Source organism: Coturnix japonica, chromosome 3, assembly GCF_054131305.1.
Source record: "Coturnix japonica strain WE chromosome 3, WE-NBRP24, whole genome shotgun sequence".
In the NCBI taxonomy this organism is placed as follows: Eukaryota; Metazoa; Chordata; class Aves; order Galliformes; family Phasianidae; genus Coturnix; species Coturnix japonica.
In genome coordinates, this window is record NC_140665.1 from 4,773,937 (window position 1) to 4,799,116 (window position 25,180).

Here is a 25,180-nt window from a genome sequence, read left to right on the forward strand (position 1 = left end):
CACCTTTTAATAACAGCGACAGTAACTTTGTGCACTTAAGCAATGACAAATTTGTTCCCACGAGGCCAAAAACCACTCAAATGGTGAATAACAGACACATGTTCTAGAAAACAGGAGAAAATACAAGAAACACGTTCATGAAAGTCATATCAAATGAGAGGATGTTAAAGACTATTGCTTTTTCAGACAACTTCACTTGTGTGATTCAGTAAATGCTCATTTACTTTATCCGAGTGTCCTGGTGAAACGTAGCTAGGAATTTGGCCCTAGAACTGCTGCTTTAAAAGAGCTCATTTGCAAGCATGGTTAGACTCCATTTCTTTTTCTACCTGTGCTGAATTATTGCTGTGCAAGATGTATCACCATGAATTTCAGGTGATCCTTAGCTTGGAAGTGATTTTGTTGATGTACTTAAGATAGCCAGTCAAGGTACCTTTGAAATCAAGATTGTGCTGGTGTAAAAGTGGAACAGAATTAGACCCATTTTCTACCACTTAATATAGACTTTAAATCCCTCCATGGAATGTGTCCACACTAGACTGAAGAAGCCTCTTGGCAATACTGAATTATCATATTGAACTGCTTCCATCCATTTGCTGGGACTGCCAAATTGAAATGATGCATGTCAAAGGCAACCTTACACTGAAAAGTAAAAGATAGCCTCTTAAATGTTCCATTTATAAAGCTTTTTATTCAGTCAAATTTAGTATCCCCTCTGAAATATATCACTTTACAAAATTGATACTTTGCCATTACAAGATTTCCACACCATATTCACTCAGCTTAGTAGTAAAAACAAGCTTTCTCTCTTTTCCCTTTGGTGCAGCCAATGAAAACTGAGGTGTTCAAGGTCTGCTTCGTAGATCACCACCACTACACATTCCACAGGCCTGTGATTCTGCAAGGAAGGATAAAAGTCAGCAAAAAGGCAAGTTGTTAGGAGGATCAGTAAGATATTACAGGTGCATCATATTGGAATGCAGGAACTATTAAATCAAAAAAAGAAATAAATAGAAAGTTAACACTAAGGATAAGATGACCTGCAAAACAAATGCATTCATGTGGACTCTGGAGCTCAATGCAAGGAATATCACACAAGTAAGTAAAAATGACAGTGTCACGCTGCAGAACACGAATACATTTTTTCCTAGCATGTTATAGTTGATTCTAAAATGATAAACTGCTTTAATTACTCATTATTGCTCTTAAATTACTGTAGCCTAATGTGGTTTTTGTGTTTGTTTCTTTGTTTTTTAATCCCTGCTAAGTTTTTATCCAATTATTCTGTGATTTTGCACATCTCAGATGTTAGCTAGTGTTACTTTTTTTTCAACAGCCAATTTGCCTAAAACAAGGGTATACTGTTGTTCCCTTACACTTTAACTGTCCAAAGCAGCTATATATTACTAGCCAGCCAAGTCTGATAAAAGAAAAATGGTTTTGATAACCTATTTGGCACACATCAGGTTGTAATGATGAAGATCAGAGGATGCTTCTCCTACATACGAGGGAGTTTTGAAGCTGCTTTCAGTAGAAATCTGTAAATTGAGTCAAAAGTTCAGGGGGATCTTGTCAGAGGGAACTCTGCCATAGAACATCACTAACACTAGTGGACTTCCACTTCTGCTTCCAGATACAGATAGGAGTTTGCTGTTCTCAAATCCCAGAAGCCTTCCTGTTGCCATCCATTATTACCTTTATGACGACCATTGGTCTCTCCTGAGATCGCAGAAGCAGATCTTCATCAGCTCCTGGATAAAGTCTGTCATGTTACACAGGTCACTCCAAAAGTAATGCCTCCTAGTTACATACGGAAATCTAGTTTTTTCTTTACATTTATAATGGTCCCAGTCCTACAGATTTAAAAGAATGCATTCTGGTGTCCCTCTGAATTCCAAGACAATTCTCTTTTTATAGTATTCTATAGTAAATATTTTTATATATTAAATTTCCAAGGTAACTTGATCCTTCTTTAGCTTTTATCATTCCAGATAACTATGTTGTGAGGAGATTTCCAGTGAAACAGGAACATTAATACTTTCTGACAAGGCCTTATGCTAGTATTGATTTTCAAGGCCAGGAGAAATTAGGAAGACATAATAAAATATCCACTCTTGAGGATGCAGTTCTCAAATAATAAAAATACTGAAGGGATAGAAATGAACATCAGTGATATGTTGACTTGCTAACTCACAACTAGCATTTAAAAGAGGGCAAATCCAAGTTGCAGTAAGCATCCTCCTTTGTTTGCAGTCACATTACACCCTATCTTAGAGACAGAGGGGTGTTTTTTAGGAACAGAACCAAAGTAATGCAGGGTGATGTCAAGCTGTTAATAGGGCTGAGTATCAGTAACAGATGCACATGGTGATGCACCTCCATTTTTGGGGAATCTATTGGAGTTACTGTCTTTGCATTAGAAAAGCTACAAACCCAGGCTTTGTCATCAGAACAGCCACACAAACCTTAAGCATTTACAAAGTTGGATTTGCTGCACGTACATAAACTTCCCTATCACAAATGCCAACTACGTGTATATAATTAGTTATACCAGATGGATTTCTACTTCAATAACTTTTTGCTAATATCCTTGCATTATGCTTGTTTAAACATTTACCAGTGAAAGCTGTGTACTTTACTGGACACTGAATTATGATCCTTTTCAGAAATTAACCTTTTAAAACAAAAGCTATAATTAAAGCTTAAGAGGAAAATCATGTAATGGAAATGTCTTTCAGTTCCCTTTTAATTAACAGTACTGCACATAAATAGAAGCTGATCTACCTGTTTCCTCCAGACATAGTATAAGACATTATATCCTCAAATGCCTCTGCATTAAAGCACTTGAAGCTTCTGCTACTTCAGACCACTTAAATCCTATTGTCTTACTAACTAGTTCATAGGACACCTGTTCTTTAAAGTATATTGGTTTTGAGACTAACAAGCCAATGTTTGCTTTTAGATAGTCAGTGATAAAAGAATCTTCATTTTAGCACCTCACTGAAATTAATCCATGCTCTACATCGCATGAAGCAGGACAACACTAAAGGCAACACCATCCATTGTAAATCACTCAGCTTGTAAGAGGGGTTCTGGATTTATTTGCTTTAATCATTCAGTCCTCTACAATAACTATTTCCCAAGACTGCAGACTGCTACTCAGACGGCATCTTGGTGAATTAAATTATGTATTTGTCTTTCATAATTAGCTTACCACTACTTTTTAGGCAGCTTTCACGCTAATAATTGAGTTTTGCTTTGTAGTGCACTTAAAAATAAACTATTAGATTCTCCTAAAGGAATTCTTGTACTCCCTCCCCTAAATGACTAAGCTTCACATTTGAGGGAAGGAGACTATTTTGCACGGTGTACCCAAGAACAATCTGAAAAACAGCAACTAACAACAATACTCCTACCACCTCACAGCACGTTTATTTCGGAGTCAGCAGTAACAGATGCACACCACAGCCAAAATTCCAATCAAGTTCCTGCATGTGCTGCTTCCTGTTTGCTGTCCTCTGCCTGCTCCTTTGTTCAGGCCCTACAAAGCACTTATTTGGGCTGCTTTCGTTGTGGTTCCCTTCCTGCACAGATTAGACACAGACACCATAGAAGTAAAGGAATACGGCATACATTCCATTCCAGAAGCTGAAAACAAAACAGCTCAATATAGTGAATAAACCTTAAAATACTCTATGAACAAGAACTCAATCAGTGGTGTAATGAGAAAGTAAACTTAGCTTTTACATAAACACCACAAACAGGACAGCATTGTTTGAGACTGTTTTAATATTCAAGATATGAAGAACATACAAAAATATTCAGAAGTAAAAAAACCACTCCAATTCTTAGACATTATAATTAAAACAATACTAGTATCTATTACCAACAAGCACACGGCAAAGTATTATCATTTTAATAATGAAACATTTCTGGAGCATTACGTGGCAATTACAGATATACATACAATGCTTTTCTTTTTTAACCTCAGTGCATAGTTACCTCAGAGCAGAGCATCCAAGATGAAATACAACCCTGCTTAATTTTTAAAGTATAACTTAACCTTATTGCTGTTCAGCACTTATGTGAGACTCATACGGTGCAGAAAACACATTTTGATAACTCTAGGTGTCTCCCATAATATAAAGGGGGTAAAAAAAACAAAACTAGTTCATCTTTCTCTTCTTTGCTTTAGCAGGAGTTTGGTCTTTTTCAGGGTCTGGTTCCCAGAGTGCATTCCTTACGAATCTGGATGCTGCTCCTTTATCAAGTTTGGCAGCCTTTTTCTTGTCTGCTATTTCTTTGACCTTGTTCATGTATGTTCTTATTCTCTCCTAGGAAAAAAAAATACATATACAAGGTTGTTTTTTTTTGCATTGTTTTCTCCCCCACCCCCCCACTTCAGCTGTGCTAGAGATTTCTTTTATGACCATAAACAATCAAAAAAGCCTGTTTCCACTGCCATTCTCTAAAGAGAGGGAATACTTCCATCACCTTTCCCTACCACAGTCATTGAGCGTCTCATGTCATGTTGAACAAAGCAAGGCTTTGATTCAGCCTCACCACCAGTTTAACCATCTCATTTATGTGCATGTTCACCCTCAGCCAGTTCTATCATCGATAAAGAAAATCACTTTGAGAGCGTAAACCCTCTAAGGTGGGAATCACCTTCTGTTAAGTGTCTGTTTTTCTTCTCTTAGTAGAAAGGACACCTGGAATCATTCTGCGTAATACATAAAAGTTTGGCTCACAGATTCCACATCTAGATATTTAGCCTGACATGGCTTTGAACCATAGGGTCTTTAGGTGTTACTGTACTACATGTAATAAACAACAGTAATGCATGCATGTGTGATGCACATATATAGTGCTTTACCCAATGCAGAGTGGACTAACAGGACATTTATGGATATTGATAACTAGATACATCCTGGTATTACCTAACCCACATAACAACTGACACCTCTTTCAATCTGAAACATCAGCTACAAGACCTACGCTACAGACCTGATTTTCAGTTCTTCACTGACCCTTACAAGCTACTGTTTTGTCAAAAAACATTGGGCAATCTTTCCGTATCAAAAAAGCAGCTTTAATCAAGTGTGCTTTTTAAGGTCGGAAATCATGATAGACTGTGATATTTCTTTGGTGACTGAGGTGGTTAATGAGAACAAGTGGCAAGGCTACATATATCAACAGGGGAAGAAGCAGTTGACAAATATCAAAATGCTACAAGAAATGAATTCTGATAGCTTGAATGTGAGTTTTATTAATATCATTTGAATCCCAATGTACTCCCTGCATATGAAGAAGGAGCAACCCTAAAAACAATCATGATGGAACAGTCTTTTTATTCCCTTTCCACATGAGTAAGAACATCACAATGCTCCTGGAAGGAAGGAAAGTACGTACATTCACCTTGGCACCTGGAAAGAGAGCTGCTAAGAACCTAGCCTATGATATGTCACTCATTCTTCAGATTTAAAATGACTGGCAATTGTGAAGAAAAATACCAGCATAAAATATCCACAGTGGAAGAGATACCATTTAGTTTTTGTATAACTAAATTAACACAATATTCAGATGCCATGTAGTATAGGAGGAACAAGAAACTGTCTGAAAGCTCATGAAATATTAACTGATCCATTTTTTAATGTGATGCAGTCTAGACTACTAAAGACCTCACAAAATTAAAAATAGAAGGATTCTTATTATTCAAGCTAGTTTTCCACATCTCTCAGTCCTATCTTCTATTGCTCCAGTTACCTAAGGATTACATTTAAGTATATTATGATTGCCTAGATTTAATGTTTTCATTTATACCGGAATTAAGAAGGGCAGCTCTAAATTTTGAGCTCTATTTTTTTGTTCTTTAAGCTAAATGATTTGATATTTTAAGTCAGCAGAATTTTCAAGATACCATGCCTTCTGTACTGTAGTCATGCATCTAAATGGAATATAAAGACAAACCTAAAAGATTTATTACAGGCTGTAAATATGTCACTAATGCAGAATTACTGGACAATACACACACAACTGGTGCCAAAAAAGCTTTTAGCTTTGTTGCTGAACTGGATTCTTTACTGCTGAGAGAATGAATTAATGGGGGACCTGGAGGAAGGGGGGGGCTCTTTCCCGTCTGCGCTAGTAAATCAAGCACACTACGCTTTCAGAGTCATACAAAAGTAAGAAAAGGCAGCCTTAGAGATTAACAGGATTCCAAGTATTCCTAAGGAAAAAAAAAAGCCATACTGGAAGTTATAAATTATTATCAGACATGTAACATTCTTCCATTTAACAGATACAAGTGCAAAGCTATCCTGTTCAGAGTTCAGATCTCAAAAAGAGAAATGGGGAAGGGGAAAGATAAGGTGAGATGAATAGTGTCATCTTGTTCTATTTTCTTATTTCAGCAGGCTCTACAAATGATACTTTAAACTGTGCTATTTGGAACTAAAAATACAAATTCCTTCATTTAGAGAACCCAGCAGGGCACACTAACAGGCAATTATATAACGCTGCGTAGCGTATGTGTGCTATTATGGCAATACACCAATTTTAGAAGCAGATATAAATATACATCTACTCCTATATGAGTTAACGGTCCTGGGCAAGTAAAGTATTGAAAGCATGCAATGTAAAGAATCTTACCAGTTCCTGTTTCACTGGATGTTCCTTCGGATTGATTCCCTGTGTAGCCAAGTATACTACAAAAAGAAAACGTGGTTTTGATATGGACGGCTGTGATGACTTAGTGTCCAATTAACCAGTCATATAGGAAAACTGTAATTGCCATATGAAACTATTAATCACTGTGTTTAACCTCACAGTTAAGTATCTGATGCAATACCATTATCAAATATTGCTGTTAAAAATACATACATATAGTAAACAATTATATAAAATACATAATGCAGTTAAACTTTGCCCTTTTAAGGGCAGAAAAGGTTGCAAAGTGGGAAAAAAAAGCCCACAAAAACAAAGATTCTCAGGCAAGTACAAAGCCAGCTTTTGTAATTATCAACATCGTCTACCTTAAGAATAGCAATAATTTGAGTCTTAAATCATCAGTTTCTATCTATTTGGCTATGACATACAGATATTTGATGTTTGTAGCTAAGAAACATTCAAACATATATGATTTGAACCTTGTCCTCCTATCGCATACTTACCCCAGAACATTGAATTCAATGCGTATGCTGAAACCAAATCCAGTTTTGCTTGCTCAAGAGGCTCTAACTAGAATGGAAAAATTATTTACAAGTTTTCAAGATGTGCCCATATTTTAGCAATGTGTCTATTTTAGAACTGCGCATTAATGCACTCATAGATACATACTTTCGTATATTAATCATTAAAAAAAAATTAGTATATTTTTACAGCACAGGTTCACTGAGATGAAGCCTATGTTTTCCTGCCACCACAAGACCATGCTCTCTTCTCCAAACATTCACATCATTTCCCCAGCTAGATCTGAAATGCCACAGTACCATATGGCCAAACTAACAGAAATCTCTTCACGCGGAGCTCTGTGACTCTTGTTCCCACAGTCAGGAAAAAAACCCTATTTTTGCACAAAAAATAGTTTCAAAATAGTTTCTGCTATCAGTAGAAGAACCAAGAATGCCTCATGATTACTGAAGCTCTGAGTATGCTGCAAACAAGTGATGAACATTAATATAAAGAGGACGTAACATATAGCATTAGATTGCATCTGATGCATGCGAGAACACTGACAGCTGCCCAGCAAAGGAGGAAAAAAAAAGGTTATGCGTTGTTTTTTTTTTTCCCCTCAACTGTCAAAGTCAATTTATTGGTTTAGTCCTAAAGGATTTTCAAAACTGATAAGATCATTGTATAGCTCGCCAGTTCTAACATGGATACTGTCAAAAGACTGGCGTTGTCAAGACTGTTTTCCTCATAACTCATTTATGTTAGAAACCCTCAGAGGATAAAGAAAAAAGTTCCCGTGTTAGCTTTTCCTTGCCCTAAAGAAAGAAGACACATGTATGGTTTTAAATGTTACAAGACAGACAGACTTGTATGAGGTCTTCAGGCAGTACTTTGATCTCTTTACGTTCTAAGAAGAAAAAAGAAAAAAACACCCGCAGACTTTGCAGACTCATGCTTACAACACGGCTACAAGAGGCAACTCAGTTTTTTAGGGACCAGATTCCACAAGTCAACAAGAGATCAATTCTCAATGTTGTCATTTCATCTTTATATCCTTCTATATTAACCAGGTTCTGTGATGTTTGTGACAACTTTGAATGAGCTCTCTGCTCAGGAAGAACACTCAGCACATACTTTCAGGAAGGTCAAGTGTAGGATAGAATGCCCGTTACCTAAATGACTCACTGGTAGAATCACCACTTTCCACCTTTGAAGAATATACATTTCGTCACTTGGTTTATAGCATCATCTGGGTATCTTACAAAAGCAGAAGTTTCAAATATTAGGTGTGAGTGGTAGGAAGTGTGATATTTGTTATTTCTCTGCGCAGTGGCTACCCAAACAGACCCTGTATCATTAACAGAAAGGCTATATAGAGGAAGATGATTTACCTTCTGGAGAAGCTCGCTTCTAGAAACCGACATCATTGTCTTCAACATCTCATCTACCGAAGTAAGAGATTTTTCAAATGTTGCGAGATAGTCGTGAATTTCAGTGGGATATTCTTCCAAGTTAGTATCTTCTTCCATTTCTATCTAGAAGGAAGCAACAAAATCAGTAACGCTCCCTACAGATTCAAAAGACTATTTTGAAATAGAAACCACTAGCATTTATTCATTAAATGTTACAAAGCGTCTCCTTCTAAAGAGTTCCAGCAACCAGCATCAGTAGTGACACAGTTAAAGACTCTGTAGTTTCAGGGATAACTCCCACCTGCTGTACAAAACAACATGAAGGAGAATTACAAGTGACATCTACTCTTGTACCAGTCCCAAACCAGTGTTTAACTTTTATGGTCCATGATAGAAGGAAATGATTTGCTTGCTTTAAAGTGCTCTAAACATCTAGTAAATCACAGTATATAAAGAGCTATACCAAGCACACACGTACAAAAATTAGGGATACAGCTTCAGCCCATCCTAGGAACAGACATGACTTCAGCTTTAGAGAGGTTATAAAGCACCAGTTACTCCAGGGTCAGTTTCATCTCTCAATGTTACATTTAGGAGTTGGTCCAAGAAATGCTTCCTGTGAACTCTGCATCCAGTTCTCCTTAATTCTCTGTGGGCCACTTTAACCTGAGATATAACTTGACCAGTAATGAAGCCAAGTTGATTTTGATTTTAGAATGCAGATCTTGCAGACACATCCATGTGAAGCAACTGTGAGATCAGCAAAGATGTGAACAATCCCAGAGCACTCCAGTTTTGAACCCAGCACTTGCATTAATGGGGTACGGCTACTGCCAAGCCATCTGGCCGCTGGCTTTCAATCAAGATCTTTAATTCCTCTCTTATCATAAAACACATTATCTTGGAAAGCTGATGTCACTTAAAGCTGCGTCATTTTCTACAGCTTCTACTGATTGAGCAACTCCTTTATTATTTCTTTTAATGTTATGAGAAGAAATACGTTGCTTTCCTGCTGACTTGCAGTGCCGCATCAAGTGGGAGCACCTGGATCAGTGCAGTCCCTTCTGCTTGGGGTCAGCGTGAGAATCTTCCTCCCAGCTGCTGAGTACAGAAGGTGGGAAAACAATCTGGAGACACTGCACTTCTAAAGTTTGATCTCTGAGCACCAAACCATGCAGCCAGCACAAACTGCAAGGAAAAAGCAAACAGCTGTCACATCACCACTGTTTGTTTTAGATAAAGATCTGATCTTTCCCTTTTCCAGAGCATGGTTTGTGTGAGAGCTTTTTATTTACATTGTCTCCTGGAGGTCAAGCAGGAGGAAGATTGAGAGGGACAGCAGCGTGGCACTGTTTTCCTCAGGTCTGCCTGAAACTCCAGTTTTTAGCCACATCAGTGCAATTCCAAAAACACAAAAAGCCAGTTAACAAGCCCATTTCCATTGCTTTTATTTATGTGGTTGAGTTATAATCCTACTCAGACGAGCTTTCATCTTGGTCAGAGATGTGGTACTGCACATTCAGGGTCCCCTCCTTACCCCAGCATGAAACTCAAACCATCTAAATACCAACGCAGTCAGCTGCAACATACCTAAGCAAGAAAGCTAAGCTGAACCTACAAAACACTGCCTGAGGAAAGGCACACAGCAATATAATAATTACTTCTATCCCTTCTGATAGCACTGTTTGCGTTTCATTCTGTCCTGACTACCTGCATTACAATCACCCTGCTTAGACTGACGGAGAGCCCATCAGCTATGTGGTAATCTTATAATACAGCACAGAAAACGTTTAAAGCTACAGAAGAAACTAGATTTTGCCAGCTATTAATACAGTTAAGCTGGGTTAGAAAATGTCTGTCAGCATGCATTTACTGCACTTATACAGGGAGAGAAGTGTTATCCAACCCAACTATCAAAACCAGGGCTTACCATTGCCTACAATAATATATCTACTATGATCTTATTGTTATGGATGTGCGTGAACACACTGATAAACCCCAACTTTTCTCCCTCTCTTTATCAGGGCAACCGGCACAAATAAAAAGAAACCCAAACAACAGCAATGAACTCCTACAGCAGAAGAACCAATCAAAAAGAATTCAAGCTATTTCACTGCAGTTGCATGGACAAGCAGTCACCAGAACGTGCAAAAAATGTGTCAGCCATCTCTGGAACAAGGCTGTACACAAGCAGTGAAGGGTAGGACGCTCAGCCTAAGTCTGCTCCTTGTGCCAAGGAAGGAGGGAGAAATGTGTCAAACTCATGTTTGCAGTTCAGCAGGAACCAGAGCAAGTTCCTCCTCCTGCTGTGCAGGGCCCCTCTCTCTTTTCATTAGACTGTTGTTTCAGCATTGCTAATCTCCGAGCAGGATATGTTACACTGTTGGCACATGCCAACAAGAAGGCAGCAGTCAACAGCCTACAATAGCTTCAATAGTATTAAATCAACGAGAACAAACTTACGCTGCATTAGAAAACATGTACAGCGGAAGCTCCACAGAACTGTTCCTGCCAAAACCAACACAAACAGCGCACGGTCACACCTGCTGAATGACAAAGGCAAGGATGGGAGGAACTGAGAGCTATCAGTGACTCTGTAAATATGCCTAAAGGTTACACTGCCCTCAATAGTTACGTTTCATTTATTAAACCACAACCAAGATTTCCTCAAAGTTCTGCAAGTGTTTCCCTATGTATTTTGAACGAGCAGAAATTCAGTTCCAGGAGTGGATGTTCACTACACAGATTGCTTTTGTTGGAGTTGATGACTTTCTGCTGTATTTTATTTGCCACAGAGATCCAACTTAAACATAGGAATAATACACATATTAGGATACTTGAAGATAAGAACATATTTGCTGATCAAATGTGAGCATTGGGGAAAATAAGGATAAGAACGTATCTTCATTAGCAAGTAATAACACAATGCTGAACATGCAATCTGTGGACAAAACCTGGACATCAAATCTGTCCCTCTTACATTGAAAAACAAACTCTAATTAGTCTGTGGGTGCATAATGATTTTGCTTAAGAAGCATAAAGTAACAGAAGCTACAGGTATATATCAACACGGCAACATGAACCCTTTCAAGATAGAATTAAAGTATGATCAGCATCACACGTGATTCTTCACCCAGAATTAAAATAGCTCTTTCAGGATTAAAAAGTATTTACTTGAAATAGTTTGTAACAAGTGTATCCAGCGCTGTGTTTAATATCGCATATCACTTAGCACTTCCTGCTAGTTCTCACCTTTTTTAAGCACTAGAAGGTTGTTTTTTTTTCCAACTGAGCTCAGATCTTTTTCTTCCAGATGATTCACCTAACAAAAAAAAACAGATGAGATTTCCTGCTTTTCATTGAAAGCTATAGATTATGTATAGAAAACCAAAAGAAACGCAAACACTGTCAGTCGGGGTGTGTAAACTGCTTTCAGATTCCAATCAAATGCATTAACAATGTCGGTACAAGAAACCATCTCTGCCAGCATCTAAAATTTGGCATTGTCCTCCCTATTTCAATGCTGAATCAGAACCTGTAGTGACTGTAGGTGATGCATGGCAGATGTCTGTTCTGCTCCAACATTAATTCACCGCTGTACCTGTACAGCAACGGAGCAACACGGAACAAATATCTTAAATTTAAAGCTACTAAAAACCACGACAAAGCTTTTTAATTACACACCTCTTTTGGGCAAAGAAATCCACTTTATTTTGGACAGAGATATCCATTTTATCCCATATTTGCAAAGCTGTAAGTACCAAAGGCTCCCATCCATGGCAGAGACTGCTCAGTACATAACGAATAATTAGTTACTTGCTACTTATCACTGTGTCCATAGAGCTGGTTTTTCAAGGCACATCTACTAAGCGCAATTACAGAGCTCTTCAAACACCAACCCACGGTCTTGTTTGCAAAAGCAATTAAGCCTATCATGAAATACCAAATACACAGCAGCAGGCTTCTCTTGATCCCCTTAAAAACATCCCAACTCAAGACACGGTAGTTATCCTTTGCACTGTATTATAAATAGGTAACAGCCAAGCACTCACTTTTAACTTTGACTTCAAAGCTAAGCTCCTGGCAGTATTCAAACCTGCACAGAAAAGCCCTGCAATACAGTTAGCAGCCACCAGGTTCTTGCTGATGCCACTGAGATTTAAACTCAGCAGCCCCAGAGGATCTACAAAGTTTATTTTACTCTGTCTTAAATGAAGATCAAAATTCAAAGGAAGGGAATAAGATTTTTAAGGCTCGCTCACATTTCAGCCCACAGGGATATGGTGAGGAATCAAGTACCTCAACCTGGCCCTTATTCACTTCTACCCTATCTACATAGGCAGAAACCAACTCGATCCCTATGATTCCCAAAACACTTTGATTCTCTGTGCAGCATCATCAGCAGTGACAGATTCCAGAGCCGATAACAAAGTCGTTTCCTTTGCTGAACAAATCCAATATACAGTGTCTCTTGTTCTGCTCAATCCTGTCAGTACTCCCATCAGCAAGGACAATGATAAAAACAGCTGTCTTTGTGTACATCCAGAACACCTGTTATTGCGACATGCTCATGCATCTAAATCTACCCTCATTAATTTGAAACCATTTCTCCTTGTCCTGTCAGAACAGACCCTGCTAAATTCTGTCCCCTTCCTTCTTACAGCCCCCCATTCAGATATCGAAAGCCTGCTCTGGGGTCTCCTCAGAGCCTTCTCTTTTCCAGGCTGCACAGCCCCAGCTCTCAGCCTGTCACCTCCGCATCTCCTCAGTCACAGACACACGAAGCCGGGAGGACGCACCAAACGTTACAGGCCCTCGTTCCCAAACAGCAGCTCCAGGCGGCTCCGAAAGCCCTCAGATCACACTGAGCGATGTGACGACGCTTATATCGAAGGGAAGAAGGCCTCGATTCCTCCCTGCTCAGCCCCACCACCACCGAGACGAAAAGCGACGAGAGGCGGGGCCTGCCAAGGCGCGCAGTGATGGCGTCACGTCGGGGGAAGGGCGGGAAGGGGGATGTTACCACAGTGGAACCATTATACTTACATGAAAACTGAAGGATTCTGTAAGCGTAAAGCTACTCTATTTTGAAGCTAAACTGAGAAGTGTTGTGGGACCTCTGGTCAGCCCGTAGATTGGGTTTGATTAAGTGTTAAGTTGTGATTTGGCAATGGTTTACACTGCACCCTATACCCAGGTGAACTTAGATGCACCTTGCAGATAAAAAGCTCTGGAAATGTTTTTCTTTTTTTTTTTTTTTCCTTTTTTTTTTTCCTGCATTCAAATTAAATTAGAATGGCTTTAAACTTACTGAGCAGAGGCTCTTTTCCCTTTTGGAAACATTTCTAATCAAAATACAGATGTGAAAGTATATGGAAAGAAGGAAAGAGCTTGATGTAACTGTTTTGGGGAGGAAAAATAATGTAATTCAATAAAACCAGCTTAAACTCTTTGATTAAAGCTTTTTTAACGTAACAGATAGGGAGATAATAAAGATCAAAAGAGCTTGTGTCCATGCCAGCTAGATTAAATGACAGGATGTGGTGAAGTGCTGGATGCTGTATCTGGTTACTTTACATATGAAACTATATTTGCTGGATGCAAATACATCCAATTTAGAGGAGAGATTTATTTACCTGCACACATCCCCCAAAGAGGCAGGGAAGGGGGCTGTAAGGGGTCTCATCCCATGCAGCTGCTCTTAGGTTTGCTATACATTCTGCAACAGCAGGATGTGGGAGAAAAAGAATGGGAATGTCAGGAAGAGAAAACACTGGTGGATATGAAGATGCCACAGGTCTGCAAGGCAGCAGAAAGGGTCTGCCATCCTGCCTGCTTGTGCTACAGCTCTAAGGAACATGAAGCAGAAATTCTGTCAGCTCTGTGGGAAGATTGATGACTCAGAAGATGAAAGGTTTAGCATGAGATGCAAATGAACTGATTTTATTAACTGTTCTTATAATTTATTAATTATAAGATTAATTATAAATTATATTATATTATAAATTATATAATTAATTATAAATTTGTTATTTTTCATTGTTGTGGCAGTGCTGCCTGGAGACCTGAAGCTTTATGGCACTGCAGGCTCAAAATACTCATTAAACACTCAGAAAGCTTCCACAGAAGGTAACAAAAAATGAAGAGGAGGAAAAAAGCCTTTATTAATAAACAGAGGACATATCATAGCTGAACTCTGGAAAAAATAGGCAACAGGTGATAATTCACCCACTTCAACAGGGCACTGTATTGTGGCTTCCCATACACAGTTAACACCTGTGATGCTCTGCTTAAAATTCAAACCAAATCACAGCTTAAACCTTAAATATACAAACCTCAGTTGTTTGTTGTTTGGCTTTCTTTAAGCAAACTTCCACCACAAAAAGCTGTCACGTATTTCAGATACCTCCTGGTTTGCTACTCTCAGTCACTGCGCTTTCATCTCCACTGCCTCTTGGCAAATGCAGGATACAAGAGGCTCTGAATCTGAAGACAGCCTAGAGCTGAGCATCAGTCTATTAAAAGCAGACTTCCACAGAACACTGGGCTTGAGAAGCAGGGCACAGCTGGCTCTGAAAAAATACTGAACCCTTATGAGATTGCCAGAGCATCAGAATACGTTTTAAAAGGGGAATTAGCTGTAGTAGCTTCTGATGCAAGATGATGACCTTCCAAGGACTACACGCTGTTCTTGGGAGTGCGTTTCTTCTCTAAGTGCCAAAGTGTCCCAATAAGATACTTCATTCATATCAAAACAACGCCCCAAATAATTTTATTTGTGGGATACAAAGTTAAAAACAGATGCAAAAGTCAACACAACATTTAAAAAGCTTATTACAAAACCAAACTAAAAGAATAAAACAGTGCATTTTGTGCAAGAGTTTAATTTGGATTCCACCTTCAACAACTTCACACCATTAAACCTGGATATTTAGTACTCTTTGTAGCTTCTATAGTGTAATAAAGAACTCTCAGTCACTTTAACCAACATTCTAACTCACGTATCCAGTAAGTACAGAGTTTATATGGGGGAGTGTGTAGTATTTTCCACTGCATGAATGCACATGGACATCACTACATATAGAACAGCCAAACAATTCCACAAGCATTAATGGATTTGCACTGTGGTTAAACTGAACACAAGCAAGTCTTGTGATTTAAGTTACGGGTTGTGTTAATGGAAAGGCACGTTTTACTTTAATGTAAATTCCCATTTCCAGAAGGTAAAACTTTTATGCCTTGGAAACTTTTTCAAGTCATTGCAGCACCATCAAACAACTCTTAAGTGCATGTATCTCAACTTTCAATAGAAAGATCTGGTCTCTATTTCCTTAATCCAGTTCTAAAAAGGGAGAAATTAGATTAAAGACAATAGGTCCCTCCCTCCCGTATGTACAGACATCAAACTGTATTGCTTTCTCATCAGCAATCCCAGTTTTCCTGTCACACTTTGTTAAGCTTGGTAACTATCAGTACCCTCACAGTTTGGTCAAAGGCACCACAAACACACAGCCCCTTTTTGTCGGGGCTCCAGTCCAGGCTGGAAATGGGCTGTGTTGACAGAGTCACGTTCTGCAAGAGGCTGACAGAACCTGCCACCCCCATCTCAGCTCCTTCCGAGTCCTTCTTTGAGCGCTGAGCCGGGTACTCGCTGGCAGAAAGGAAAGGAAAACTGAGACAAACAGGAATCTCATCCTGCTCTCAAAAGACAGCACAGAAAGGTCTCCTCTGTTCTCAAGATAAGACAAATGTCTTCAAAATAGCGAGCCATCATATCCATCATATCTGAGCTTGGAAGTGAGTCCCCACGCACCATCTTTACAATGATTCTTTCTTTAAACAATAAACAGTTGTTTTGGTTCCTTATTCCCCTGTTATAGAGCAGAAGGTGATCACTTACTATTTCCAGAGATGAAGGCTCCCAGCTCCTCCGCTCGTCATAAACACATCCCTGTTCTGCGGGAGGTGCCGAACCTGCCAGATGGTGGATTTGTGTGCCTAGGAAACAACCAGCATTGGACAAAAGTTCTGTACAAACTCCTGTACTACATGTTGCTAAAGGAACGATCCATCTCCCCATTACCTTCTCTGAAACAGAAGCAAAACCTTTAGTTGGGTGCTGAGTCCTCATATCGAAGACATGGAATTTTCCCTCCAGTGACGTGGCCACCAGCTTGTTCATGTTCACATCTTTCCTGTCAAACTCCACACTGCAAACCTGCAAAGAGAGAAACCAATACGTTCAGCCACTGCTACAAGCATATATTTGTGAGTGATTTGCAGACACGTATCTAATCATTGGTTATTCTTATAACAGCTTCACCAACTCGGCGATAACGAGACTGCCTGTAAACAGACACACACCACAGCTGGAATGAAGCCCTGCTTCCACAGCACCTTACCCCGTTCTTAATGTTGGTCTCCCATCGCAGTGACATGGCTTTTAAGTCAAACAACTTAATGTCCCCATTGTCGTATCCAGCACATACTACACGTTCCTCTTGATTGTAAGCATTGCCTGGACACAGAGACAGAATTGATCACAACACAGAAACCCCTCTTAGGCTGTAAATTTGAGACCTCTTAAGTCAGCAATTTCAACTTAGATTTATGCCAGCAAAGCATCATATAGTAGGATTTAATGAATTGAGAGCACAGAGTTTGGGATGGACATGGCCTGGGCTCAAGCATCCTGAACTCAAGAGCACAAGTTAAGCATCTCTGCTGTCTTTTGTTAGCTCTGGGGATTGTCTCTTACATTAATGTCTTAATGTCATCAGCAGATATTGGTTCTCCATGCACAATCACAGTTAGACCCCTCCAGGGCAAAGTGGTTTCTTTGCTTTTACATTCCTAGACATAGAAATGTTCAATTCCCACACTAGGGCTGTAAAAATGCCTAAGAATAAAGCTTGTCTGTGAAGTGATTGAGCAGAGATGGTAAGAAAACAATGCCTCAGCCAACTACCACCAAACGTGATGGAAAGACAGCCTTTAAAACACAGTGCAAAGACACAGATGTGATAACACCGAACAACAAACCCTGCCTTCAGTGGTTTGATTACTGTCAACACGCAGTGACATTACAGGGGGCTGTTATCTGACTGGTTACCAAAGGCCACCGTCCAGCAGTCCCTCTTGCTCTCTCCCTGCGCAGGTTCCATGTTGGCAACAGGAGTTTCCTTCTGCCGAGGGTCCCACACCTTCACAGTTCCTAAAGAGAGCAAAGCCATCAGTGTTACAGATGCACTGATGCACCACTCTTGGTTTCCCAGGGAAAGGCAGCCTGACGCCTCCAGACTATGTCAGTGTATAGGAAGAAATGAAACATAATACAAAAAGAAAAGCACAGGGAAAGAATAAGATGTCTGGCTGCTATTTTGTATTTGTTCTGCTTTATGTTCCTCCTCTCCAGCTCCCAAAGGAAGCAGAGGAGGCTCATCCCAAAGGGCCGCCCTCCATTTCGGTGCCCACAGCCTGTTGTTCAGGGATGTCACTGAGCAGCTCAGCTCTCTCCCACTCACCATCTCGGCTGCCTGTCACAATTTCTGGGGCACCTTCCCCAATTCCGAGGCCTCCGACCCCATCGATGCAGTTAATGATTTCCTTGTGACCTTTCACGGAGTACACGGGGACTTCAGGAGCTTCTAAGTTCCTACGTGAGAAACAGATAACACAGCGTTGCCTTCAGTAGCCAGGAGCGCTGTGAGGAATCACACACCCACCAGATGCTGAGGCATCCCGCGAAGTCCCCTGTCGCCAGGTGCCGTTGCTGCAGGGAGGCTGCCCCGAAGGTGGCACATTTTATCGGTTTGGCCTTTTCGATCTGCAGATAAAGGACACGGTCGGCACCGTATGAAGCGTTAAACCCCTCGGCCTACGAGGTGCCGCCCCGCATCGCCCCGCTCACCTCGCTCAGCAGCAGCAGCCGCCCGGCTCGCAGCTCGTACAGCTGGATGAGGCCGGTGCCTCGCGGGGCGCTGCCGAGGCACAGCAGGCGGGCGCTGCGCGGCACCCACTTGCAGTCGAACACGGTGTAAGTCAGCGGCTGCTGCACGTGAACCACAACCTGCGGCCGATCCAGCCCCGCCGCCGACATAACGAGAGACGGCAGCGACGCGGATAACGCAGGAAGCGGAAGGGACGGCGGGACGGGCAGGAAGTGGCGGTGGCTTTTCCGGTGGAGGGCCACGCTATGGAGACTGAAGCGGATGAGAACGGGAGCGGCTTCACCAGCGTGGCTTCCAAGCGCGGCAGGAGGAAGCGGAGAGCGGCGGCTGCGGAGCCGATGGAGGCGGTGGATGCGGCGGGGCCGCAGCCCAGCAAGAGACCCGCCTTCCCACCGCTGCCCGCCGCGGCCATGGGGGTGAGCGCGGCGCCGAGGCGGAGGGATGGGGCGGACGGGCTGCACGTGTCCGCTCAGCGCCCATCTGTCCGCAGGTGGGGAAGGGGGAGGTGAGGAAGGTGCCGGTACCGGCCAACAGGTACACGCCGCTGAAGGAGAACTGGATGAAGATATTCACGCCCATCGTGGAGCACCTGCAGCTCCAGATCAGGTTTAACTTAAAGACCAGGAACGTGGAGATCAAGGTGAGCGCTGCGCTGTGTGTCCTCACGTTCCTCTTAATCCTCGTGTTTCATTGAGGCCCGCCCAACCGGGCCTTGGGCACCTCCAAGGCACCCACAGCTCTCTGGGCAGCCTGTTGTCTTAAGCACAACATACACTACTGGTCTGCGCTTTCAGTAGAACACAATGCGGAGGTGGCATTACGCGAACGTGGCTTTGGCTTTCTTTTATACAGCCTGCCTTTATCTCACTGACTTTCCAAGTCCTGATTCCGTTTGCCTGATAACATAGAAACGTATCTTCTCGTTCTGCAGACCTGTGCTGAGACAAAAGACCTCAGTGCTCTGACCAAAGCAGCTGACTTTGTCAAAGCCTTCATACTCGGCTTCCAGGTGGAGGTGAGTCTCCCAGCGGCCGGGTTGTGCTATTGCTCAATATCTTCAAGCACTCTGGACATGACATTAAGAAACAGAAAACTTGAGGGTGGTTTTCTTTAATGTTTGAAGTTAAGACTGATGTTTGATGCGTCAAATGGAGATACGTGACTGATTTGATCTGTTTGGGCCTGTAAAGAACTTGTGTGTGACGGTGCTGCAGTGCTCGGGCTGATGGTGACTCTGAATGTTGCAGGACGCTCTCGCTCTCATCAGATTAGATGATCTCTTCCTGGAATCATTTGAAGTTACAGATGGTGAGTAGTTTCTGCTGTGCTACTCAAGCAGCCATTCACTTCTGAGCACTTCTTTGCTCTTTCCTTCTTTTCCACGTGTGTCACTTTGGGGATCAGGAAAACCCCGATGCCAGTACATGGCATAACTGTCTATGGGGAGAACCTGGAGCTGGACACAAGGAGAGCAGCATCTAAAACTGATGTGTTTCAACATGTGTTAATTGCTGCTTTTCCCTTTGTTTGAATAGAGGAAATGTCACGGAGGATACGCAGCACAGCGTAATTGATTGAGTACTTTGTTCTTGTTTTAGTCAAACCTTTGAAGGGAGATCACCTGTCCAGAGCAATAGGGAGAATAGCGGGGAAAGGTGGAAAAACCAAATTCACTATAGAAAACGTAACGAGAACGAGGATCGTTCTTGCTGACTCGTAAGTACTGACGTCCTTATCAGCTGTCATCATCGCTGCATTTCTTACATTAACTATTATTGCTTTGACTCCTTTTTACAGGAAAATCCATATTTTAGGATCTTTTCAGAACATTAAAATGGCACGAACGGCAATTTGCAACCTCATTTTAGGTGAGTCCTGTTGCCACTTGTTGCTGTTATATGTGCCGTGAGTAGGACTGACTCAGTGCTCACAATAAGATGAAGCTTTGAGCATCTGTCTCACCCAGGGTCAAATTGCCCACACTGACACAGACTTAAACATGAGAGCAGAACAGCATGTCTGTAACACACGTACTAACAGATAACTTTCTCTTGCAGGAAGTCCACCATCCAAAGTTTATGGCAATATTCGGGCTGTGGCCAGCAGAGCAGCTGAAAGATTCTGAGGTGCTGCTTTACCAAGGACTGCGGCTGTGGAAGCACTCGGCCTTCTGCTGGAATGGGAAGCACAGAAGAAAAGTGGGACTGTTTGTGCAGTCTGCATCCTGCAGGCATCCTGTCTGATTGAACACAACCTCTGTACAGCCATTAAAAGCTATTGTAAAAATGATGAAAGTGTATACTGAAGTATATGGGTGCCTGATTTTGCTTTATTCTTGAGCCTAAGCAAGATTGAGAGTTGACTTTCTGATTATCCAATACAAGACCATTCACAGGACTTGAGAAAGCCTGTAAGTCTGGAGCTGAAAGCAGTCAGCAGCATTATGTGTTCATTACCACAGAGCAGTCAGCATCTGGGTGTAAAAATGAAGCACCAATTGCAGTGCCAAGCATAAGAGCAGGCTGCTGGGAGAGTCTGACACTGCAGCAGTGCACCACGGTGTGAAGGCCAAGAGTTAAACAGTGTATCTGCACTTTGCCTTAGAACCTGTGCTTACCTGGATTCCTGTTCTCATGAGTGATCTGCAGGGCAGCCTGGTAGTGATGCTGAGAACCTCCATGTAAGAATGTGCCAGCTCTGGTCCATGCCTCGCTTTCCCCTCTAGAGCTCACTGAGCAACAAAAAGCCGTGCACTTACACAGTGCTACTGGGTATGTCAGTTACCTCAGTGAGCTCTAGAGGGGAAAGCGAGGCATGGATGTAGGAAAGTGATTTAATCTTCCTCCTAAAGCAGGTGTGTGCTGATACTGACCTGAGCACGGGGCTGCAGAGGCCCACACACCTTCATGGGCTGCCTTTAGGGTGCAGGAATCAACAGGCTATGTGAAAAGCAACGGCAAACAGCTCCTGGGCTGCTTCTGCGAAGGGCATTCACCAACAAGGAGTTCCTGCACCAGCACAGGTCTCTGCTTTGCCTTGAGAGCGTCCCGCTAAGTAGTGAAGCACCCAAAGCAAGGTTCAAATCTTTTATTCCGTATTCATAGAGTATGAAGGTTCTTATAGTTCCCACAACATATGATGGAGCATGCAGAGGAAAAACTAAACATTCAACAGAAATCCTTTTTTTTCCCCACACGAACTAAAAAAAAACAAAAGAAAAACCTCATCCCTCCCCTTCCCATCCACCCTTTATTACCTACCCCCCCAACCCACCGAAGGAAATAACGGTAGCACTAAATAACTTCTCTAACAACAGCCAAGATATGCACAAGCCAGTAAGAGAAATGAAAAGCATTTGCTAAAATGTCTGTAACAAATACTTATGTACAAAAAAAATAATTCACAAAAGACCAGTTCCCCCTCGAAGCAGAGCACATGGCAGTTGACACTGGAACAGATAAAACCACTGGCTGGGATTATATAAGCCACGTACTGATCCAGAGGAAGAAAGTTACACGGTAGTGGAGATTTTTGTTTTGAACATTAACATTTACCAAAGTTTGGCAACATGATTCGTTTAAATTACGCAAATGATGTAAACAAGAGGAACGTTTCCAATCGATCTACATGCAAAACTTCACGTCATGCAAGGACACCAAGCACCTGGATTTCTCTCACAGACAGAGCCCATGGATGTGCAGCACTCAGTTGAAGGAACAGCTATGGCAGACAGGTGCTCGATAGAAGTAGATTCAGACAACCTGCGCTTTCCAATGCTGATTATAAAACAATTCTTTTTTTCAATAGAAAAACTACTATACAGGAAAGATGTGCTGTCCTAAAAAATCTAGCAAATGGTTGGGTTTTTTTTTACTTCCAGCCAATAAGTACCATTGCAGAAAAGGGAAGGGATGATAGAAAGTTTGTAAAACGTGGCTCGCTACTTTTATATCACACAAATATATCAAGTTCCCATCCGGTACAAATCATGATATGGACAAATCTAGAAAAGAAAACGTTCTCCAGGCAAAGGACTGGAGAATTGCAAGAGGTATCAATTTAGAGAGTGTGAAGTTTTCCTCCTCTGTGGCGTAGGTTAACAAGATTTTCCCCCGTATGAATCCTATATACATATATATAAATATATATATATATAATATTACCAGTTATTTATGCTACCTGTAATATTCTTTAAATGCAGAGGGGGAAACTATCACAGTTGAAACGAGAGAATTTAAATGGCAAGAACACTTTATAATCTACCTACTGTATAAAATAAGTAGATGGGGACCTGCGGCTACACAGCTCCTAATTTCATTAAGGTGAGCACGAGAGAAGGTCGTGAATGTGTCTGACACCTCGAGTAGCCGTATCTAAAATGAATCCAAAACAGCAGATGAGCGTTAACTTTGGGACAGCTGTGACCACCCCTATATGGTAGGTGACAAAATCTAGTGGCCATCGAAGCATTCTGCAGTTACTATGTGCACACGAGGGCTGGTTCTTGGCAGTAGCATTAAACTATACGAAGTAGAACTGTATTAAGTTATTTAGCAAAGAGACACAGTCCCTGGTAATATATTAACAGGTATAAATAAACTTAGTCTCCTGTGTTACAAAACATGTCATTAAGGTAAATTAATAAGAAGCGATGCTTTGTCAGCCAGTCAATATATAGAAACATCTGAACAGTCACAGGAAAAGGAGAAGAGTTGACCTAACACCCAGTTACAATTTTACATTCTTCTACTATATATATAAAACTGTGTGAAATAAAAGTAAGGATGTATACCCATATATTGAACTGTTAATATTCTGCTTGGCACTTTGTACTCTAGTTTTCGTTTCTGAATCAAGTATATTAAATTAAAGCCCACCTAGCTACTACATATAGAAAGCTACATATATATCTATATATAAATACACACACACATATATATATATAGATAGATATTTCCTTGTTATAAAAGATGAAGAAAAATAAATTAAAAAGCCAACCCCTTCCCTTTCTCCACCACACTGATATGCTCTTTCCATCTTTGCTGTCCTTCAGACTTTAAAGTGCTACACTGAGTTATTGAGAGAATCAAAGTTCAATAACACTTAGTTGGCTTCATGAGGCTCATGTTGGAAAATGTGGCTTCACAGAGAAAAATACTTCCATTTAAATACACAGAGAGCATTGCTGGACGTCTTGAGCAGATCTTCAGAGATGGAGAAGAAAGCAAAAGTGTTGGGTGGTGCCCTACAGAGTCACACATCTACCACCATCTTTTTGTGGATATCTAGGCCTCCTACAACCTGGGAGAAAAACAAGCACTTGTAAGCAAGTCAGAAGGAAAAGTGAGCGAGACAGAAAGTGCATGCTGCATTCAGAAGACATACCTGTGCCTCTTACAGCCGCTATACTTCTATATAACCTCTTCTATATAACCTCTCCAATCTAATTCACGTTCCCCAAGTGCAGTGAGCTATGCAGATCAATCAGATGTTACCCAAAGTAATTACAAGGGCACCAATCACACCATCGGGGCCCGGCAGAACAGCGTAGGTTACACCACTTGGCTTCCCTGCTCCTCATCTTCTGGTCTGACTCAGTGTTTTGTTTCCACGTGTTGGCTGAAATGCTGTCTTCTAAAACACCATTTAAAGCTGTGCATCTTTGTAAGGGGAAGTTAGGAGCCGTAGCAAAGCAGCATTCACCAAATCTCAGTATGTGCCTTTCAACTGCTTGTCCTTCAAGAGCAGCGCTCTGGGGTTTCTCTCCCCATAAGTGACACAAATCCCACTATCCTGGCCTTTGTACAATCCCTGTCTTCTGCAGAGGGTGATAATCTCCCCAGGCTCTCTTCCTGCAGAAAGATAAACCTTTCTAAGGAGTGATTTGGAGCAGACACCTACTTTAGAGTCAGGGAGATTAACCTGAAGTTAACCCCTGTGGAACAAAGCTCCAGCTACCACCTCTGAGAGGTGTGTTTGAAAGAGAGTCCTGCTATAAAACACTGTTCTTACAGTTTCCAGGTAATCTGAAGCATTTTTTCATTCAGCAGACTGAGTATGCTTGCCCACTGTCCTTATTTTTCACTCAGTCTATTCTGTAAAGCAGCTAGAGACTGTGAGAACAACACACATTAGCATGAAGACTGGAATCCAACATTTATCCTCATACCAAGCTAGCATTTATCTCCATATTCATAAGCATTAAGGTCTGGTCCTGTGTTCAGTCCATCATACTGAACTGAGTTTTCCTGAGAGGTTACTTACAGCACAGAATTCTTCAAAGGATATTCTTCCATCACCATCCTTATCTGCATTAATTATGGTTTTATCTACAATTTGCTGTAACTGAGTGTCTTTGAGATTGTTCCCCACCATCATCTTCAGCACCTGGAAGAGCTCCCCATTGGAGATATAACCATCTTTGTCCATATCGTAGATGCGAAAAGCAACTGAGGAAATAAAACAGACAAGAAAAAAACTCTCAGCAACCAATGAGGTCGGAGGAGAGCAATACAGAATCATGTATTCAGGCTGCATCCATGAGTGAACCCATCCCCTCCTCACACCGAAGGTCGGGTCACGAGTTCCTGAGATGCAGCTCTCAAACGAGATGAACTTAGTGCCGTTCTACCAAACTACCAGAAA

General features: G+C 41.3%; 4 protein-coding genes across 20 annotated transcripts in view; 1 reads left to right on the plus strand and 3 right to left on the minus strand.

The window, feature by feature from the left end:
- Positions 1 to 3,771: 3,771 nt before the first annotated feature.
- On the minus strand, positions 3,772 to 13,527 carry C1D (C1D nuclear receptor corepressor). 12 transcript variants are annotated; one of them, XM_085540953.1, is made up of 8 exons: positions 13,385 to 13,527; positions 11,838 to 11,907; positions 11,049 to 11,128; positions 9,630 to 9,773; positions 8,565 to 8,704; positions 7,173 to 7,239; positions 6,652 to 6,707; positions 3,772 to 4,334 (listed from the first exon to the last, which is right to left on the minus strand). In XM_085540953.1, the coding sequence occupies exons 5-8, from the start codon at positions 8,700 to 8,702 to the stop codon at positions 4,167 to 4,169; spliced, it is 429 nt and encodes a 142-aa protein (XP_085397079.1). In that variant the 5' UTR covers positions 8,703 to 8,704; positions 9,630 to 9,773; positions 11,049 to 11,128; positions 11,838 to 11,907; positions 13,385 to 13,527; the 3' UTR covers positions 3,772 to 4,166. The 12 variants fall into 12 exon arrangements, 11 of the variants coding, with proteins under 11 accessions (XP_085397079.1, XP_085397078.1, XP_085397082.1 ...); XM_085540952.1 differs by having other exon boundaries at positions 8,565 to 8,708; XR_014943777.1 differs by lacking the exon at positions 9,630 to 9,773 and having other exon boundaries at positions 6,652 to 6,783.
- Positions 13,528 to 15,328: 1,801 nt separating this feature from the next.
- DNAAF10 (dynein axonemal assembly factor 10) lies at positions 15,329 to 18,721 on the minus strand. 2 transcript variants are annotated; one of them, XM_015856506.3, is made up of 8 exons: positions 18,496 to 18,721; positions 18,311 to 18,411; positions 18,110 to 18,240; positions 17,698 to 17,799; positions 16,988 to 17,103; positions 16,669 to 16,803; positions 16,486 to 16,583; positions 15,329 to 16,236 (listed from the first exon to the last, which is right to left on the minus strand). In XM_015856506.3, exons 1-8 carry the CDS (start codon positions 18,682 to 18,684, stop codon positions 16,029 to 16,031), a joined length of 1,080 nt encoding a protein of 359 aa, XP_015711992.1. In that variant the 5' UTR covers positions 18,685 to 18,721; the 3' UTR covers positions 15,329 to 16,028. The 2 variants fall into 2 exon arrangements, with proteins under 2 accessions (XP_015711992.1, XP_085397069.1); XM_085540943.1 differs by lacking the exons at positions 15,329 to 16,236; positions 16,486 to 16,583; positions 16,669 to 16,803 and having other exon boundaries at positions 17,633 to 17,799.
- A 21-nt stretch (positions 18,722 to 18,742) lies between these two features.
- On the plus strand, positions 18,743 to 20,824 carry PNO1 (partner of NOB1 homolog). Its single transcript, XM_015856507.2, has 7 exons — positions 18,743 to 18,951; positions 19,026 to 19,175; positions 19,467 to 19,550; positions 19,783 to 19,843; positions 20,134 to 20,251; positions 20,333 to 20,403; positions 20,593 to 20,824. Exons 1-7 carry the CDS (start codon positions 18,781 to 18,783, stop codon positions 20,658 to 20,660), a joined length of 723 nt encoding a protein of 240 aa, XP_015711993.2. The 5' UTR covers positions 18,743 to 18,780; the 3' UTR covers positions 20,661 to 20,824.
- A 783-nt stretch (positions 20,825 to 21,607) lies between these two features.
- The window catches only part of PPP3R1 (protein phosphatase 3 regulatory subunit B, alpha), a 28,584-nt gene continuing 25,011 nt past the window's right edge, over positions 21,608 to 25,180 (minus strand). For all 5 annotated transcript variants that reach the window (XM_085540949.1, XM_015856510.3, XM_085540948.1 and 2 more), the window contains 2 exons: positions 24,800 to 24,984; positions 21,608 to 23,836 (listed from right to left, as the gene is read on the minus strand). In XM_085540949.1, the coding sequence (XP_085397075.1) occupies positions 23,789 to 23,836; positions 24,800 to 24,984 (233 nt within the window). In that variant the 3' untranslated portion in view covers positions 21,608 to 23,788. The remainder of the gene's footprint in view (positions 23,837 to 24,799; positions 24,985 to 25,180) is intronic.